The sequence below is a fragment of the Rhinopithecus roxellana genome, chromosome 2, assembly GCF_007565055.1.
Source record: "Rhinopithecus roxellana isolate Shanxi Qingling chromosome 2, ASM756505v1, whole genome shotgun sequence".
Lineage (NCBI taxonomy): Eukaryota > Metazoa > Chordata > Mammalia > Primates > Cercopithecidae > Rhinopithecus > Rhinopithecus roxellana.
This window is the reverse complement of record NC_044550.1, coordinates 108,295,215-108,315,988: the sequence shown is the minus strand read 5'-3', so window position 1 is coordinate 108,315,988 and position 20,774 is coordinate 108,295,215. Positions and strand designations below refer to the sequence as shown.

The 20,774-nt window shown below is 40.8% G+C and overlaps 1 protein-coding gene across 4 annotated transcripts in view; it reads right to left on the bottom strand.

Annotated features, from left to right (window-relative positions):
• The window catches only part of PDLIM3 (PDZ and LIM domain 3), a 34,631-nt gene extending 17,226 nt beyond the window's left edge, over nucleotides 1-17,405 (bottom strand). Inside the window, exons 1-3 of one of the 4 annotated variants that reach the window (XM_010377959.1) lie at nucleotides 17,141-17,405; nucleotides 5,941-6,092; nucleotides 4,292-4,376 (exon numbers count right to left, since the gene is read on the bottom strand). In XM_010377959.1, the coding sequence (XP_010376261.1) occupies nucleotides 4,292-4,376; nucleotides 5,941-6,092; nucleotides 17,141-17,233 (330 nt within the window). In that variant the 5' untranslated portion in view covers nucleotides 17,234-17,405. The remainder of the gene's footprint in view (nucleotides 1-4,291; nucleotides 4,377-5,940; nucleotides 6,093-17,140) is intronic. The other 3 variants (XM_010377960.1, XM_010377958.2, XM_010377961.1) reach the window with 3 other exon arrangements.
• Between the last annotated feature and the right edge of the window lie 3,369 nt (nucleotides 17,406-20,774).

Here is a 20,774-nt window from a genome sequence, read left to right as displayed (position 1 = left end):
CAACACTTTGTACTGAAAAATGGACCATATTGTCTATTTTTGTACAGAAAAATAGATTGTGTTCAGGATTGCATGGAAGGCATTTATTCAGGTGCTGGGAGTTGATCTAAACAACACCTAACATGCCCTTTACATCTAAGATTCAAGTCTAAAGTCATAAAAACAAAATCTAGCTATTTGATGATAGCATGGAAAAATTATTATTATTATTATTATTTTTGAGATGGAGGCTCACTCTGTCGCCCAGGCTGGAGTGCAGTGGCGCAATCTCGGCTCACCGCAACCTCTACCTCCTGGGTTCAAGCGATTCTGCTGCCTCAGCCTCCTCAGTAGCTGGGACCACAGGTGCCCGCCACCACATCCGGCTAATTTTTTGTATTTTTAGTAGATCTGGGGTTTCACCATGTTGGCCAGTCTGGTCTCAAACTCCTGACCTCAGGTAATCCACCTGCCTTGTCCTCCCAAAGTGCTGGGATTATAGGAATGAGCCACTGCGCCTGGTCAAATTTTTAAAATCTAGATATTAAAATTTTATATCAACTATTCCTATAACCTTATAAGTAACCATCCCCTTAGCTTAAACCTATGCACAGGGGAAGAAACCCAGAAATAAACATACTAACATTTTATTATCTGTGACTGGGCTTGGATGGTAGAATATAGTTTTTTCCCCAACAAATAGATATGAAAGTGAAAAGGTGTGTTTTATTCCATTGTCAAAGGTCACATAACTTACAATAAAAGTTTGACTTGGGTTGAGAAACAAAAACTCCAATTTCACACTGCTCAGTGTCCTTTTGCTATTCATCTGCAATGACATCTTGAAGCATGATATATTAATGGCAGTTGTGTCTTTAACTGACACATATTTGCTGTCCAGAAGATTGCTCTATTTGTAGAGTTGTCATTTTGATAAAAAAGAAAAAGACGTCTTTTTTGTATAGCTTTGTATTACTTAGAAAAACGAAAAACCCTATAACCATAGCTCAGCTTTTCTCCAGTCTCAGTCCACAAGTGAAACTCACTGTTCGACTTTTATCGGCACATTTTGTTCTAGTTTACAGGATTTTTGGATAGCAGAAGATACACTGCAATTTAGTTATTTTCGTGTGGGGAATGTCTGTCCTGAAGGACCAAGTCACATAAACTGGCCATGCGGAAATCTGGCCTGAGAGTCTCATAAGGAGTAGAAATCCTTTGGTTCTTTAGTAGAACTGAATTTGTTCTTATCTTGGAGCATTTCAAACACTGGCCTCTTGGAGAGGATGTCAGTAAGAATTAGTCATGATGCCAAGTAATGGAACGTTTAAAGGCTCCATCTGACTGGCTGCTATAGACCTTAACCTAATCTTAACCTTTTTTAAAAAAGCAATTTTATCTCATTTTTCCCATTTGTAGTATCATAAATACTCATATTTTCTAACCCCCAAATGTAGGACACAAGGGCTAATACATGATGGACAAGAGGTCAGAGTATTTAAAATTAGGATTATGCCTTAAAATCCCATCCTTAGAATAACCATAGTCATAAATTAATACTCATAGACTTACAAAAGAAGCCTCTGCTAGAGCTACAGCTTGGAGAATCACCCTTAAACTCCAATTCTGGAGAGATGTTAGCAAAACGCAGGCTCCCATCCTGGTCTAAACTCACTTTGTGCTTAGTAAATACCTGCTGAATTACCTTACATGCCAGGGTGAGGGATGCAACCATGAGGAAGGATCACTGGGGATTTGGCACTTTGGTCAGATCTGTCTAGTCGGCCTCATTTCTTGCATCTCATATTAATGAAACTGGGTTTAAAAATTAGGAGAAATTCTTGCATGGAAAAATAATTTACAAAGGGTGCAGTGCAATATTGGATGTGTGCTGTGTAGGGAAAAGGAAATGCAGAGTCCCATCTAGTTGGTCCAGGTAGTAAGAGGCTGAGTGGTCAATAAATGCATGTATATTGACTTTAATTTTCAAAAGCACCATATAGTCTCTCTTTCTCATGTGTTACCTCCAGGTGATAAATTGATGAGGGTGGGAGGAAGCAGGTTGGCTTGGGCATCTCTGCAAAGGGCTAGATACAAGTGAGAACTCTACCTCAAGAACTTTCTTTTTTTCTTCCAATCTTTTCTTCTAGCAAAGCAAAAGTTGACTAGAGGTATCGTTATTCACCAGCCCACCTAGTATGTCATGGGGAGTCGCCATCAGCATTCAGATCCCTTCTCATTGTATTTATTATCTGTGCCATCCATTTTATCTTTTGCTCACTTACCCCAAAGAGCAGAAAGTCTTACCCTGCCTAAGCATCCCACTCAACTTTCTTTTTCTTTTCTTTTCTTTTTTTTTTTGAGACAGGGTCTTGCTCTGTCACCCAAGCTGGAGTGCAGTGGTGCAATCACAGCTCACTGCAGCCTCGGCTTCCTGGGCTCAAGCGATCCTCCCACCTCAGCCTCTTGAGGAGTTGGGACTTACAGGTGTGTACCATCACGCCCTGGTTAATTTTTAAAATTTATAGAAATGGGGTCTCACCATGTTGCCCAGGCTGGTCTCAAACTCTGAAGCTCAAACAATCTTTATGCCTCTGCCTCTCAAAGGATTATAGCTATGAGCCAATGCGCCTGGCCCCGCTCAACTTTCAAGATTAGTTTCCGTGCAACAGCTGGGAGTAATGGCAGAACACCATTCTGAGAACTGGCTCCCAGGACAGGTCCTGGCAATGTTAGAAAATGCACAGCTCATTTTTAGGCCCTTCAGTTCCTTTCATCCATTTGTCAGCTATTTATTGAGCTGTGGGCTATTGACTGAGCTGGGGGACTTAGAGGGAAGACAACAGCCTCAAGCTTCCTGCTTTCATGAATATTCTCTGTTCTGATCACTCCTTTTGGGGCTTATTTTTTCCTCCTTTTTGCTTTTAGTGGATTTTAGATTCAGACTCCACCTTCCCTTTAGTCAAAACTCTAGGACAATAATCTAATAAACTCATTTCCTCTAAAGATTATATTGCTCAGGATCCTTCTTCTCCTGGAGAGGTTCTATTTTAACTGAAAATAAAGCTTGGATCCACTTGTCATGACCCTTGTAATAGCAACAAAGAAGGCATTCCTAGCCTCTAGGACGTCCTATCATGTAGGCAGCTAACTATCTCACCAGCAAGGAAGGCCAGGAGACTTTCTGATTCCAGCCTGGGGTGGGGGTAACGTACTGATAATAAGGAGAGCTACCACTTATTTGAGTATTTCTATGAACAACTCAGTGTGACAAATTCTTTGCTTGTATTATTTTATTCTAATCTTTGAGAAGCCCTAGGAGATACATGTACTGATGTTATTCAACATCTTTTCGCAAAAGAAATCAGAGGCGTATGGAGACAAGTGGAAAACTTGAAGGACAAACTCAGGAGTTGATTTTCTTGAAAGGGGAAGTACTTCTAAGCATAAATTACAACTATGTTTTCAGTTCCCTTTCATCAGTTATAGAGAAAAACCACATGCTGGGAATATCTAATCAGTTTAGCGGGAACATGTGTTTCAGAAGGGGTAGTAAATGTACGTACGCATCTGTATCTCTAAACCTTTAGAGCTTCTATGTAGAGGTCATAAAATGCTTTTCTTAATTAGATTTCTCAGTACATCACAATCAAGATTTGATCTAATTTCAGGTTTTTTGGACCTTTTGAAAGCAGACATAGATCAGCATCAGATGATTAGATTAATTTAGTTTATTACAGTTGCCTCCAGAGAAAATCCTTTATCTTTTATAATTCAGCTGTAATGGCAGAATATCACCATGATCACACTAGGCAACACTCTTTTCTTAGAGTAAATTTAATTATAGAATCCCAGAAGTGAGAATTAAAGAAGAATATAAAATGAGATCTGGGTGAAGACCTCGAAGGATTGAAATTCACAATAACTAGTAGATTGGAGCACCTGTTTCAAATGGTAGACCTTATTTTTGCCTTGCTTTAACGACTTAAACTCCTTAGATTACCTCATGGTCATTTCACAGAAATCCATCATAAGAAATGAAAGAAATAATAAGTGTACTCTGTAGATTTAGCCAAATTCTTTCTGATGGGAGCATATTTTGTCTTTCAACAAGATGTTCACATAGGAACACTACTTTTTCTTGATGTAAGAAAACACGGATAATATAAATGAATCTCAGAGAAGAATGACAGACAACAGTTTCATCAGGTGGCTTGTTCCAATTTTTCTATTTGTCTCTTCTTCCCCTTGGAAGGCATCCCAATGATTTAAAAGGAAATACAATGTATAACGTTTGCTCTAAAATTCATACCTGTGGTTCTGATTCTAAGTTGATTTTGAAAGGATGAGCTTTCCCATCTTCAGATACCTGTGGAGACCACAGGCGAGTTTCTGCCCTGGAAATAAAATAAAATTTGTAAACTTCAAATTCTAATGGTACTTTCAGTTTTAGTATACTTTAATTTCCCATTATGTTTGTGAAAATACTAGCAACCCTCACTAACTTACGCAAAAGCAATTATTTCTTTGTTGCTGATTATTCTGTATTTTCCCATTTAATTAGTCTTTTTTTTTTTTTTTTTAAGATGTTGTCTCCCTCTGTCACCCAGGCTGGAGTGCATGTGGCAAAATCTTGACTCACTGCAACTTCTTCCTCCTTGGTCCAAGGGATTCTCTTCCCTCAGCTTCCCAAGTAGCTGAGATTACAGGTGCCCACGACCATGCCTGGCTAATTTTTGTATTTCTAGTAGAGACAGGGTTTCACCAGTTGGCCAGGCTGGTCTTGAACTCCAGACCTCAAGTGATCCACCCACTTTGGCCTCCCAAACCACTAGGATTACAGGTGTGAGCCACCACACTTGGCCGAAGTCTTACATTTTTAATGTCCTTTTGGGGACTGTAGACTAGATAAAAATTGCCTGGAGTACACTGTGCAGTTTCTGGAGGAAGGAGGCCTGCAATGCACGTGGGGAACAGGAGAGGGAGACTCTGCAGGCACACCCTGCAGATGACCACCAGGCAAGTTCCCTAGACCTCCCTACTTCCCTCCAGTCCTATTGAGGCCACTGCAGAAGACAGTGAGTGATCTGTCAGGTGGATTTGTTACTGGCATCAAGGAAATGTGCTTTGTCCAACCCTTCCCATGCATCTGCCTGTGACCTAATGGCTCCTAAGGGACTGTAAGCTTGGCATGAACACAGGTTACGCATCGAGAGTGAAAGAATCTACTTCACCCCATGAAACGGCAGATTGGTGGATTGATTGATCCTTCTGTACCACAGCAGGGAAAACTGCAAGTACAATCATAACAGGATGAACACACAGTAACAACCACTATAACAAATTACTATGATCATGGTTCAGTTTTGGATCAGAGATCTGATGGCAGGAGATCAGGCTCAATTTCTTAGTGTTTTTGGGGGGTGGGGTCAGAAATGTCTCAGTATTTAACATGCCCTTGTGTATATGCACTCTCACACTTGTAACGTTCTTCTGGGCTGAATTCTGTACAAAACAGCCAATGGCAGACAGGATATTGGCAGCCAGTTTTTAATACAATTACAGTTGGGCAAGTCAAGAGATTCTTTCAGGGGAATCTCTCCATTCCATTCCATTCTCTATCACACTGAGAACAACGATATAACTAGTTGTGCTGTTCAGTGTTTATGTGGCCAATAGTTGTTCTATTTTCATAGTTAATTAACTGGGTTATTACTGGAACAAATTCTTTCAGCCTCTTTTATTATTCTAACATTCCAGAGAATCCTTTTTAGAAATGATTTGTCAACAACTGCTAGATTGACTGACTTTAGTAAAGAATTAAGTAGTTGATATATAAAAAAGCCAGCCAAAATACTAGGTCTGTGGCACTCCTTGCTAGGAGGATGAAGTTATTTATAGTTCTGGTTCAGGTTCTCCTGCAAAACAGATCAGATTTAACTACCATTAGTTAAGAAGCACCTGTCAATTTTGAGACACAGCTGGTGAGCTGCTGCTTTAATCCTGTCCTGCGCATCAGCATGAGTCATGGACTCTGTCCCAAAGCCGTCAATAGCCAGGATGACATCTCCAGGACACAGGTTGGCAGCTGCTGCCTTGCTTCCTGGTGTAATCTGGAAGAAATCATGGCACCATTTAAAAACGAACATCCTGCAATATCTTGAGTTTTGTGCCTGACATTTGTATTTCAGCCTGGTAACATGTTAAATGTTTCACTGGGCAGAAAAACTGTAAATCTAACTTAAGAAACTCTCAGTTGGTCAATTGAGTTAGGTCTATTTTCTCATCATGTTGAATAATTTTGTTTCTTACTAACCACATTTGACATTGTTGTATCTGTTACTCTCTTTTAAAACATCTTACATAATTCCCAGTGTGAATCATACATTTTTTTGTCTTAAAAATTATTTTTTATTTTTCATCACCCAGAAGTCTCTATTTGGGAATAGAGTTTTACTATATTCAGACAACTTTTATATTCAGATTGAAACTGCTTTCAATCCAAATATAGCAATCCTTACTACTTATCATCTTTAAAATTCACATAAGAGGCATGCAATGGACTGAATATTTATGTCCCCCCCCAAACTCGAATGTTGAAATCCTAACCACAATGTGATGGTATTTAAAGGAGGGACTTTTAGGAAGCAATTAGGTCAGAAGTGAGGAGCCCTCATGAATGGGATTAGTGCCCTTATGAAAAAGGCCTCGGAGAGAGCTCTCAGCTCTCTTGTCTCCAATAAGGAGGAAACAATAAGAAGTGAGGTGTCTGCAACCCAGAAGAGGTTCCTCACCAGAACCCAACCATGCTGGTATCCTGACCTTGGATTTCCAGTCTCCAGAATGGTGAGAAATAAATTTATGTTGTTAAAAGCCACCCAGTCTATTACACTTTGTTTAGAAATCTGTAGAGACTAACAAGAAGAGGCCAGATAATACACAAAATTTTAGCTTCTCTTGAACCCTTCAGAAAGCTGAAGTCACAGGGCAATACACTTAAAATCTAAGGAAAGATAGGTGCCTTCAAGCAAAGGCAAGACATGAGCACAGGCTCAACTGCATGGAGGAAGATGGGGCTCCCATACTAGCTGTTATGAAGAATTCAGCTAAAATTATTAACAAATTGCTAAAGATCCAGTGTGAGTTAACGTGAGCGTATAGAACTCCTGGAAACCACAGACACAAAGGAAGTTTGTATTCACTCATGGTTTCTTCTCCATGAATGAAGAACAGATGAAACAAACACAAGACAACTAACAAGACAGTAGATTTTAATTAAACCATATCGGCAATTACATTAAATGTAAATCATCTAAACACATCACTTAAAAAACAGAGACTATCAAACTAGGTGAAAAAGCGAGATCCAATTTTATGCTGTCCACATGTTTTTCTTTCAGGGGCAGGAATAACAGGAATACTTAAGAATACAGAATATGGGAAAATATGGTTTTCCATACTTTAAAATATTTAAAAATAGAAAGGTGGTAATCATTACCATTGAATATTCAGTTAAGGGCAATGATTCTTTTGACCAGTATACCTACTCCCAATTTTCCTGGGTAAATCCCAACTATACACCTCTGCCTACAGCTCCCATGGGTCTTAACCTTGCCTACTTCTCTCACATCATCTTACATGATTCCTGCTCTCCCTCATCCATGGTGCTGTGGCCATTCTGATTTCCTTTTAGTTCCTCATGTAGGCCAAGCGTGTGCCCCTTCTGGGGGTTTTTATGCACTCTTATTTCTGCCTGAAATGCTTCCCTTACTCTTCACTCCTTCTCACCCTTTAGGTCTAGGTTCAAATCCTGCACTCTCAGAAAGACTTCGCCAAACATCTGAAGTAGCTTCTCTAGTCCTTCCCCCATCATTCTTCACCATTATACCCTATTTCCTTAATGAAAATTATTTGTACTTTTATGTTTGTGTATTGTCTGTCTTCCCAACTAGACTGGATGCTCTTGAAGATAGGTACAATATGATGTATGTTTCTAATAATTCACAGTGTATACCCCAGTACTTAGAATAATTGAAGAATCAATTAAAAAGCATTTAAATCAGAGCTTACATAAAAAGAACTAGTCCCTATATGCCCAAAGATTATAGCTTTTAATGTCAACTTGTCATTGCTACGTTTGCGAGTTTCTAACAGAGCAGAACAATACATACTAAGTCAAATCTCAAACTGCTCCAGGAAGAAACTAGATTATTTCTAATGCTTTGAGGATCAGCAATTAATTCATTTGCTTTTTCTTTATTTGCTTATTCTAGCTATCTAATTGTGGTTCTAGGGAAGATACAAGTTCATCTAAATAAATAAAATTGCTAAAATAATAAGTTCTCATGTGTCCTGGATCTTCTGTCTCATTACTAAAATGTTTATTGTACTCACTTTATTTCTGTAATCATCTCACTGTAGCTATCACAATGATTTTTCCAGTAGGAACAGTTAATAGAAGCTGGGTGAAGACAACTGGGGATTATTATATCTTAGAGGCATTTCATAGCTGTTTTCCATTCAGAAACATTCTCAGACTCAGAACTGTCAGAACAAAAGTTACCATTCCCAGAGTGATTTGTAGGGATAAAAATAATCTTAAACTTTCAATTTTCTCTAATTTGTCAATATCAGTATTTTCTATTTTTAAATGTCTAAGACTAGAATAATTTTCTTTGAGTTAAAACACAGGCCAGGCATGATGGCTCATGTCTGTAATCCCAGTGCTTTGGGAGGCTGAGGTGGAAGGATTGCTTGAGGCCAGGAGTTTGAGACCAGCCTGGGCAAAATAGCGAGACCCTGTCTCTACACAAAAAAATATTTCTTAGAAAAGCTAGGCATAGTGGTTCACACCTTTGGTCCCAGCTGCTCAGGAGGCTGAGGTGGGAGGACTGCTTGAGGCCAGGAGTTTGAGACCAGCCTGGGCAAAATAGCGAGACCCTGTCTCTACAAAAAAAAATATTTCTTAGAAAAGCTAGGCATAGTGGTTCACACCTGTGGTTCCAGCTGCTCAGGAGGCTGAGGTGGGAGGACTGCTTGAGCCCACGAGTTTGAGACTTCAGAGAGCTGTGATTGCACCACTGCCCTCCAGCCTGGGCAGCAGAGGTAGACCTCCTCCCCTCACCAAAAACAAAACAAACACACAAACAAAAACACACAAGAAGGTATATTTCAATATATTTGCTTTCAGAGCCTAACTTAGCTTTTCTAATATACCTAAATAGATTTAAGTTATGTAATACTCAATTCTGATTTGGAAAAGTCTAACTTTTCTTTTAGCTCTGGTTAGGATGAGTGTAAGGTGGGATAAGTGGAGGTTTGTTTCTGCATGTGTCCACACTAATTTTAAACAGACATCTGAACAACAGCTTTTCATTATCTAAGTCCAATATTTATTGATATCTAGAGTCATACCCCCAGTATTGGACTTAGATAATGAATAGCTATTGGATATCTAAGTTGAATATCTTAGATACTGAATATTACTAAAATTTACTAACAATATTAATACTAAATAACATCTTATACTTATGCAAAATGTTACATTTGCAAAGCCCCTTCGCACACCTTTGCCCATTACAGCTCTCTAAGACAGGCTGGACAAGGAAAACTGGCTCTGGCTTTGAGGAGAAGAGGTGTCTAAGTAACCTGTGGCTTGCTGCTGAGCTGGGAGCAGCTGTAGAGCTACGTCACCAGCTCTTTCAGAAGTCAGCTAGGACAGGTGGTTTATAGTGACGGCCAGATCCCACTTGTCATTTTGTATTCAACCTGGTTATTGTTGTCCTGAGACCTCTAAGCAGAGAGTTGATAAGAAAAAGGAAATAGAGAGAGGAATGAGAGAGGAGAAAATATGATGCCTTTACTTCTTCCTCGTTTTCAAGTGCAGCCAGGCCAGTGATCAGAAAATGACTGTGAAGTAGTTTTTCCCAATTCTGTGAAGAAAGTCACTGGTAGCTTGATGGGGATGGCACTGAATCTGTAAATTACCTTGGGCAGTATGGCCATTTTCACGATATTGATTCTTCCTATCCATGAGCATGGAATGTTCTTCCATTTGTTTGTGTTTTTATTTCGTTGAGCAGTGGTTTGTAGTTCTGCTTGAAGAGGTCCTTCACATCCCCTGTAAGTTGGATTCCTATGTATTTTATTCTCTTTGAAGCAATTGTGAATGGGAGTTCACTCATGATTTGGCTCTCTGTCTGTTATTGGTGTAGAGGAATGCTTGTGATTTTTGCACATTGATTTTGTATCCTGAGACTTTACTGAAGTTGCTTATCAGCTTAAGGAGATTTTGGGCTGAGACGATGGGGTTTTCTAAATATACAATCATGTCATCTGCAAACAGGATGAAGCTAGAAACCATCATTCTGAGCAAACTATCGCAAGGACAGAAAACCAAACACCGCATGTTCTTACTCATAGGTGGGAATTGAACAATGAGATCACTTGGACACAGGAAGGGGAACATCACACACCAGGGCCTGTTATGGGGAGGGGGGAGGGGGGAGGGATAGCATTAGGAGATACACCTAATGTAAATGATGAGTTAACGGGTGCAGCACACCAATATGGTACATGCATACATATGTAACAAACCTGCATGTTGTGCACATGTACCCTAGAACTTAAAGTATAATAATAATAAAAAAAGAATTTTCACTGAAACTAAAGGGTTAGTGTAGGCTTATTAAAAGAAAGCTATGGATGTGTATAGTTGAATAACTGATTTGATTAAAGTTATTTGAAGCTTAAAAAAAAAAGACAATGTCTGTGAAATTGGCCTGATTTTAGTAAGTTAAACAATCTGTTTAAACATGAAAATCTATTACTTCCCTGCATTACTTTATGTTATTATTTTATTGCCTTATTATATTCTTTCCTTGTATCATTACTTTGTATTAGCACGCACAGTTTATTACTGTTTTCCCAAATTAGGAGAAGAGAGAGCTGAAATGAGGCATAGAGCTTTTCAGTGGATTATTTATTGTTTAGGCTCATTAGGGTCTCAAATATCAAAAGTACTGGAGAGATCATTGAACACGGTACAGCAGTGAATCACTTAGCAGCACATTTTCAAACTTGTGTGTTTATAAGAATCACCTGGGGTCCTTGCTAACATTAAAGACTCCAGCCCTACTCCAGATGCTCAGAATCAGGAACAGAATCTCTAGGAGAGGAGCCAGGGAATCTATGTGTTTAACAAGAGCCTCAGATGATTTCTGTTATTCACATCAACCTATATTACTTGGATCTGTTGGGGAAAAAAGCTAACTGAAAACACAGATAAAGCATCTATAATATCCTATTTATGCAGAGATGTAAGGCAAGTCCGAGATAGTCCCGAGATGATGTTTCTGTTAATAAAAATGATTGAAATAGTTATGGAACGAGACAAGCAGACACTGAAGCACTGCACAGCAGGCACGGATCGAAATCATGAGAAACCCCATTGTTCCTTCTCCTTCCCTAGCAAACAGACTCCGCGTGCCTCCTTGGCATCCGCAACCCTGCAGCACCTGGCTGCCAAAGACATTTCTAGAGCCACACCCCACACTGGTTATATCAGAATCCCTGCATGCACCTGGGCGTGGGTGTGTTCAAAAGTCATACGGGCGGCTTTAACATGCTGCCAGGGCTGAGAACCATCACTGGATTCCTAATGAGAACTACTATCTCACTTAATTCTTAAGACAATCTTACAAAGTAGTTATCTCTTTTTTAAAATGAGAAAATGGATGCTTGGAAAGTGTAAGAAGCTTGGTTACGGTCCCACATCCTGAGAAAACCTGAAATTCCCACTTGGGTCCGCCTCGCTCCATAGCTCAGAATCTTCCATCACCTCGCATTGCCTCTCCTGCAGGTAATCTTTCCTTCAACACCTCCTAGCTCTTTGGGCATGGTTTTCTTGTGGAATTCTGGACAGGTTGTGTGACGGCAGTTCATATACATGTTCTTTCTTTTCTGATATTAGCTTCTCTGGGGTTAGAAGCCCGTCTAAGCCACAATTATACGCTTGCAGCATCTCTCACGTACAAGGCATTCTGCACACAGTAGATACTTGTGGGATGTACGAGTTACACACAAACCAGCACTTCCATGTAGACATGGTCTGTGTTAGAACAAACTTGAATAGGTTTTTATTTACATCAATCTTTCTACTACATTTGTTTTACCCCGGAAAAGAATTGCATTCAATTGCAAACAGTCCTTTCTAAAAGTTTAAATTTCAAATGTAGTTTATATCACATTAAATTTCAAATGTAGTTTATTTTAAAGTCATACACTTTTCTCTCTTAAAGCCTGCAAAAATTAGGAACATGCTAACATTTTCTATACTGGACCTCAAGCTCGTACAGCATTCTCAGTTATAATGATCTTGATCTTAGATGTGCTCTGGGTAGGAAGGAGGGAGAAGAGGGGAAAGAGAAACTGAGTGAGAAAAGACACACTGGCATCAGATCTAGACAATCATTTTATATCACGGACATAAAAGAAGCCTGCCCTGTACACTAGCCTCCCCTTATCCACGGTTTTATTTTCTGCAGTTTCAGTTATCCGAGGCCACTGCAGCCTGCAAATAGTAATTGGAATATTTGAGAAGTAAACAACTCATAAGTGTTAAACTGCAGCTGTGCTGAGTAGCGCGATGAAGTCTTATTGTGTCCCACCTGGGTCATGGATCATCCCTTTGTCCAGCGTATCCACATTGTCTATGCTACACTCTTCACCGTGAATCACTTTGCAGTCTTAGTTATCAGATCGGCTGTCACAGTATTGCAGTGCTTGTGTTCAAGCAACCCTTATTTTACTGAATAATGGCCCCAAAGTGCACGAGTGCTGTGCCCAAGTTATAAATTAAACTTTATCACAGGTATGCATGCATAGGAAAAAACATATATATAGAGTTTGGTACTAATGTAGGTTTCAGGCAACCACTGGGGGTCTTGGAATGTGTCCCCTGTGGATGAGAGGGGATTACCGTATTCCATACTGAAATTTTGTCAAAGCAAATGATTTGTAACTTGTCTGTAAGAGTAGATCTAGCCTCTGGATGGTCCAAAAACTTAGACTTTGTAGAAGTGTCTTATGAAAGAAAAAGAAAAGATGCTCACTTAAAGAAGTGAACCTTAAAATTCTTCTGTGAAATGCTTAGGCCAGTTATATATGGTGTTTGAAATAACAACTCCCTCCCCTAAACTGAACATCCAAAACTGAAATTTTATATTGCACAAGGTCTATCACACTTATTGCCTAGAAACTGCTTTCCTAAAAATTGTGTTTATCACAACCAGTTGCTAAAAATTTGTTTTGAGAATGTCTGGTGTTTGACTTACCTTACTTTTGATCCTTTTAATAATACAAAGATTCATCTGGCTGATTATTTGGATTGTAAACAATGACAGGGGTGAGGGCCCTGTGTCCTAATTTTGTGAATTGTAATTTCAATTGATGGAGGCAGTTATATTTGTCACTCTCCTACAAACTCTAGTTGGAGCCCCATTGTCGAGGAGTATTGCTGTAGCCTGTATTTGTATAGTGTGAGGCGGGGAGTGAAGGGTATAGCTTGTAAGAGGACAAAAGCTGATTTAATGACGACTTGATTAAACACATCTCATTTATGGGACCTTTTGTGGCTTTAAGTACAGACATTGGTGTTTCAATTCTTTGTATATTAAGAACTTATTTAAAACTGACAAATTGGCCAGGCGTGATGGCTCACGCCTATAATCTCAACACTGTGGAAGATTGAGGAGGGCGGATCGCCTAAGGTCATGAGTTTGAGAACAGCCTGGCCAACATGGTGAAACCCCATCTCTACTAGGAAAAAAAAAAACAAAAAAAACAAAAATTAACTGATTGTGGTGGCGGGTGCCTGTAGTCCCAGCTACTAGGGAGGCTGAGGTAGGAGAATCGCTTGAACCCGAGAGGTGGAGGTTGCAGTGAGGCGAAATTGCACCACTGCAATCCAGTCTGGGTGACAGTCTCAAAAGCACAAAACAAAACAAAAACATGACAAGTCAACTAAAATAAAACAATTCTCACTTATCTTTTTGTGAAATATTTTTTGAGAACACATTCTGTACCTACTTGTAATAAAGTTATGTAAAAAGTGAACCATCTAGTCAATCATTCATACTGTGTTTATATTTATTCTACAACACATATGATCTACTAGGCACGGTGCTAAGCCCTGAATGACCCCCCAAATTAGAAGGTTCCCGCCCTCGGGGAACGTGCCGTTTGGTGGGATACAGATGCAGTGAAATATCTGGTACAGGCATGACATAAGGAGGGGTTACACAGGCTGGAAGCTACAGTAATCAAATGGATGAGATGGTTGTTACCGAAAGAAGGATTGGGGAGAGGTGTTGGAGTGGGTTTCCACAGGCATAGAGCACAGTGGTGTGGTGTGGGGAAAAGAAATCTGGGGAAAAATGGTATCAGGAGCAAACGCATGTCAGGGAAACCATAAGCAGTCCAGAGGGCAGCCCCACTGCCTACGTGTGGAGCAACGGGAAGAAAGGGAGAGAAAACGAAGGGAGAGGAAAGAAATGAAGTTAGCAACTCAAATTGGGATAGTAGATGGTGAAAAGTCATGAATGTGATGCTAAAGCCACACATTTCACTCTCTACAAACCAGTGATGCCACTGAAGGATTTTTAAGAATGAGAAAGGAAAAAACTTGGCATTTTCCAGAGACAGTAAGAGTATGCTGTGTGAATTGGACGGGGGAGACAAATGTCTAGGTGTGGAGCTAGGAAAGCTTGAAGAAGGACAGTGGTAGAAAAGATGGAAAGTGGCAGATCTTGAAGACAGAATCAATAAGGCCAGTGATGAAGAGGATGGCAGAAAACACCTCTTTGGAAATATCGGAACAACTGTCCATTTTCACCTGTGGGCTTCAGAATGCAGGCAGACCCAGCATCAGAGCCTGTTCCACTGCTTGTGACCATCCGCGGGTTAATGAATCTTTTAAAGCCTCATTCTCCTCATTTGCAAAAGGGGACGTCACTACAGCTACTCTCCTAAAGATTATTGTGAGATTTCAGTGAGTTCGTGCATATAAAAGGTTCCCATCAATGCCTGGCAAGCAAAAGAGTACAATAATACACTTACGACCTCACACACTACCTTTCAAAATGGTGTAAAAATGTTAAAAGCGGTACAATTCACCATTTAACAATACTGAGTTATTTTTCTGTAATACTTTTTATTCTCTTTCTTAACAAATTTCACTATTCTTATCATTTCAGTGAAAATATTCTCAATCAGGTGTTCACTAAAGCATAAAAGTTATTATTGAATAAATAAATGAATATTCTTATTTATTCAATAAGAATCTACTATACACCTGGCTTTGGGGACGCTTGGGATACAAAAATAATTTGGTTTTACCTGCTGTCCTGGAATTAATTAAAGAGAAAAGGCATAATCAAGTGAAATATTTGGTCATAAACTGTTATTGAACCAAATGTCAAAATGAGTGATACAAATTAGTTATGAGTTAGAAATTCCAGATAGAATTGGTTTCCCTAATAATAATTGTCATTATATCAAATATATTTACCAATGGCTATTGTAGTCCAACTCTGGAATGTAAGCACTGATTTAAAATAAACATTTATAATGTCAACAACTCAAAATTTCAAGTATATCATTACTTATATTGACATACAATTATACTATAATAGCAAAATATTTCTTTTATAAATACCTTAAAAGATTTTCATGATGAAATTATTTTGTTAGAAGTTAATGATTTATTCTGTGTTAGGATTCAAAAGTTTATTCAACTTAAATAAAAACTATACTCCAGAAACTAAAAATATTTCTTATTAGATATAATGGAAACTGTTTTTTTTTTTTTTTTTGGTAAATCTATAATAGGAATTGCTTGGCCCAGGTCACTAAAGCATTTTCTGCTTAATCTACTGAGGAACGTTTTTGGGGGTATGTTGAACAGTTTTCATGTTTCATATAAAAACACATGTCAGATATGTTTATATGTTTTTGAAAAATGTAAAACAAGGCTTGAAATGTTCCATTGTATGCGTCTGTAGGATACATGTTTTGACATATTTTTAAAAGGATGTTGGTTCCCAATTCTCATAGGCATATATAAATAAAACAGAATTTAAAAGGTATTAGCTTGTTCAAAATCTGTATGAGATGAATCAGATTACAACATATACATTTATAAAATATGGCATGCGAATACAAGAAAATAAAGTATAATACTCTGAAACTAAAACTGAAAGTTTACGCCTTTAGGTATTAAATGTTTTATATGTGATAACTGAAATAATACATTAATTTTCTATGAAGAAAAACATTGTTAGAAAAACATCAACTAGACCAAATAATGCTTTAGAATTCTTCACATTTACTGATAAGAGAGAAACCCTGAGGTTTTATTTTTACCTTGTTTTCTCATTATACAATAGAGAACACTAAGTAAAGCTTGATTTTGATATTAAAGCATTATTTTCCGTTTTTAGGCTGAGTGGTTTACTTTGCACCAGGTAAACTAAACTGCCACGTTTTCTTTGTAGCTGGAGTCAGAGGTTGATGATTGCTAAGCCAAGTTCTCAGCTTTGGAAAACATGTGTTCAAAATGCCTGGAAACTCAGGAGGACGCATTAGGAATATTTCCCCTGTCTGGGCTGATAGGAGCTGCTCCGGTTTGGCCAACCCAGGCCGTGCCCCGCCAACAGCGCGCTGCTGAAGTTTTCATCCCGACGAGAAAAACGCTCAGCTGCGCGCCAGCCCCAGGGAATGCCCGGGGGCGCCAGTCCCTCGTCTCTCCCACCCGGGACCCATCATTTGTTACGGAAGGGCGATGGGGTGTGTTTTATTTCTGTAATCACATACAAACATTTAATACGTAAAGGCGAGGACGCACTCGAGTCTGGCAGCCTCGCCTTCCCTGAGCCCAGTGGCTCTCCTCGGAAAGTGGCTGCGGACCCAGAGGATGGGACACCTTTAGAGCGGACTTTGTCAATCTCTGAGCCGCTCCGCAGCCACTTGACGGAGTTGCCGCCGCCCCGGAGCTGGGCGCGCGCGCTTTCTGGCCGCCCTCGGCCCCGGGGCACCCACCGCGTCCCCCCGGACGCCGCCGGAGTCCCCACCTCGCAGCAAAAGCAAGAACGCCGACACCTACCCTGGTGATGACCAAAGGCTGGTTGAAGTCTATGCCCCCTGAGAGTCTGAAGCCCCAGGGGGCAGGGCCCGGGAGGACCACCGTCTGGGGCATGTCGCCTTCCTCCTGCCCACCGGGCTCTGAGTGTCCCCGCGCGGGGCAGCCACTCCGCGCCGGGCCGCGTCCTCGCTCCGACCCGGGCGGGGGCGCTTTATCCCCGTTGGGAGTGACGTCACCGCCCCGCCGTCCTCCCCGCCCCCTCCCACCCCGGAGAGCTCCAACTTTGGAAGCGAGAGCCGCGCCAGCCCTGCGGGAGTGCGCAGCCCGGCCGGCTGGGGCAGCCTCCCGGGCCTCGGCGGGCGCGGGGGCTTCAGGTTACAGCGTCCGTCGCTCTCTTGAAGTCACACCTGTCTCCCTGTTTATCTTCTGCTTGGAGCGCAGCAGTACACTTTGTTGGAAGCGAAAGCAGTCAGACCACAGCCTCCATGCTTTCAATTAAAACGAGCATCATCAATACAATTAGTTATTTAGCAATTTCGAGTGCATTAATATTTACTTACTACCTCTGCCGCTTTGGGCAAGTTACTTAACATCCTTTTAAATTTTTATTTTATTTATTTAGTTTTTGTAGAGACCGGGTCTCCTCTTTGTTGCCCAGGCTAAGTCTTGAACTCCTGGGCTCAAACAGCCTTCCCACCTCTGCCTCCCAAAGTGCAGGAGAGTCTGGCCGGGGTCCTGTGGTAGTCTTGGTGTGGACTCAAGTATTTCTGGTGTTATGTGTTAGGATGTTGTGATTCCCAAAGGGAGAGGGAAGGATGAGGGAAGAGAAATATGAAATGCTTTAAAAACTCAACAACAAGGGTCTTGTGGACTTAATGCCCCATATGATAAGGTCATATTGGTCCAGGAGGACAGAGTTGCAGCAGACTTTTAAGAGGGCAGTCTCTTTGGAAGCAGTTTTAAGACTGATGGAGAAAAGAGAAAGGAGATGCAGAAAGCAGTAAGCAAAGTGAACCAGCCTGGGCAAATGTAAATCACAAAGGTATGATGGGCATTACTTTGTTTGCTGTGGTGGATTACATAAAAGTCCTGGGGGATAAGCATTTTCTAGTTCTAGACATTTCCCAGTGCCCCATCTATGCCGGACCATCCAGCAGCTGAATGTTCTGTCTTCCTGCTGACTTTGCCTATGTGGGCTGAGGCTGTATCACAGGGCACATTTCTTCTGTCAGTCGCTGGCTCTGTCTGCATGATACAAACATACACATGCACACACACAGAGGTCCATTCAGAAAAAAAATCAGACAAGTCATTTGGTGTTGTGTAATTATAGTAATTGTTTTTACCTTACTTCACGAGCTGGCTTCTGTAAACAGCTGATTTTTTTCTTTGCCTTTTTCACTGGCCATCTTGGCATCATTTAGATGTAGCCAATATCTATACAATATCCATATAATATCTGATGAGTTTTTTTTTTTTTTTTTTTTTTGAGACAGAGTCTTAATCTGTCACCCAGGCTTGATGAGTTCCTCAGGCTTTGCAGAGAGCATGGAAAGCAGGGACATGAGATGGGCAGTTTTCCTACATTCTACTCTTCACCGAGACCAGCAGGAAAGTGCTCAGAAGTGACTGTTAAGGTAGAGGTGAGAATAACTGGGAGGGAGTATTCTAAGGAAGAAGCACTGGCCCCATCCTAAATGGTCCTAGAAAATCCTGCTTTGGGTTTGGGTACTGTTCTAAGGAGAGGTTCTTTTTGCATGACTCTTTCATTTGTTTTTTTGTTTTGTTTTGTTTTGTTTTGTTTTGAGATGGAGTCTCGCTCTGTCGCCCAGGCTGGAGTGCAGTGGCGGTATCTCAGCTTACTGCAAGCTCCGCCTCCCGGGTTCATGCAGTTCCCCTGCCTCAGCCTCTCCAGCGAGTAGCTGGGACTACAGGCGCCCGTCACCACGCCCGGCTAATTTTTTGTATTTTTAGTAGAGACGGGGTTTCACCGTGTTAGCCAGGATGGTCTCGATCTGCCGACCTCGTGATCCACTCGCCTTGGCCTCCCAACATGCTGGGATTACAGTGTGAGTCACCACGCCTGGCCTCATTTGTTTTCTTTTTCTTTTTCCCTTTCTAAAGGAAACGGGGACAGTGTTAATAAGAATGAAGTGATCAACTCTCCTTGGGGTGTGTGTCAAGGTTCCAGAGGAAGGGATGTCAGAGTTGGACCTTGAAGGGTAAGAGAGTTTTGCAAGTGGCTGGAATTGGGAGGGACACAAGAGGGAGGACATTCAAAGCAGAAGAACTGTATAGAATGTGCAGTCACAGGGAGGGAAGAAACTGATGGCCCATTAGGAAATGGCAAGTAATGTGGTATGGATAGAGCCTAGCCCATTGGATAGAAACAGGAGACAAGGATCACAGTAGTCAGGGCCGTATCAGTAGAGAGGATTTCATATGTTACAATAAGGTTTTGACTATTGGGAGCCTTTGAAGAGTTGTAAGCAACGTGAATACTAATCAAATTTGCATTTACAAGCATCATTCTGGGAGGTGGGAGGCTGAATTGCAATTGAAGGAGATAACGCAGGGCGTCCCATGAACAATTACTGCAACAATCCAGTGGAGGATATTGACTAGGGCAATGAGGATGGAGCAGCGTGGGCAGATGTGGGAATCACATAGAGGTTAATTGGCACAATCTGGGGACAAATCTCACATGGGGGATTAGGGAGTGGTTAGGAGATTTGGATGGCTCCCAGACTTCCCCGTCGGGTTTTACATGAATGGTGGAATTATGAACAAGGAGAAAATGTGTTAGAAATACAACAAGCTATTTTTGTTTTAATTAGGGAATGGTGGGTTAGAGCACCATTTTGGCTGTGCTGATTTTGATGCCTGTAGAACACCAGTGCCCTATAGTGTACTGGTTAAAAGATGAAGATTTGGAGTCAGACCGAGAGTCTGGATATTCTAGATCCATTGTATTTGCTGTGTGATCTTAAGGCAAGTTATTTACCATCTTTGTTAAAATGGTGATAATGATAGTATTTGCCTCCTAGAGTTACTGTAGTTTACCTGAGTTAATAACAAGATACCTGAAGTGTGCCTGGCACATGCTTTATGCATGTAATCATTGACTATTATTATAAGCAATTGGAGATATAAATCTAGAGATCTGGGCTTGAGATTAAGATTTTGGAATTATAGTAGAATTTGTGGCTATAGGTTAGACTTTTTTTTTTTTTTTGAGACGGAGTCTCGCTCTGTTGCCCAGGCTGAAGTGCAGTGGTGCGATCTTGGCTCACTGCAAGCTCCACCTCCCGGGTTCATGCCATTCTCCTGCCTCAGCCTCCCAAGTAGCTGGGACTACAGGTGCCTGTCACCACGCCCAGCTAATTTTTTGTATTTTTAGTAGAGACAGGGTTTCACCATGTTAGCCAGGATGATCTCGATCTCCTGACATCAAGATCCGCCCGTCTCAGTCTCCCAAAGTGTTGGGATTACAGGCGTGAGCCACCGTGCCCAGGCTAGGTTAGACATTTTTAAAAAACTGGTTGGAAATCCTTTGACATTCTTCAAGAATTGTAGGATATGTCTTCTCTCCTTGAACTTGCATAGATGAGTGACTCTTATATTATTAATGAAATGAGGTGAGACTTCTGAAGCT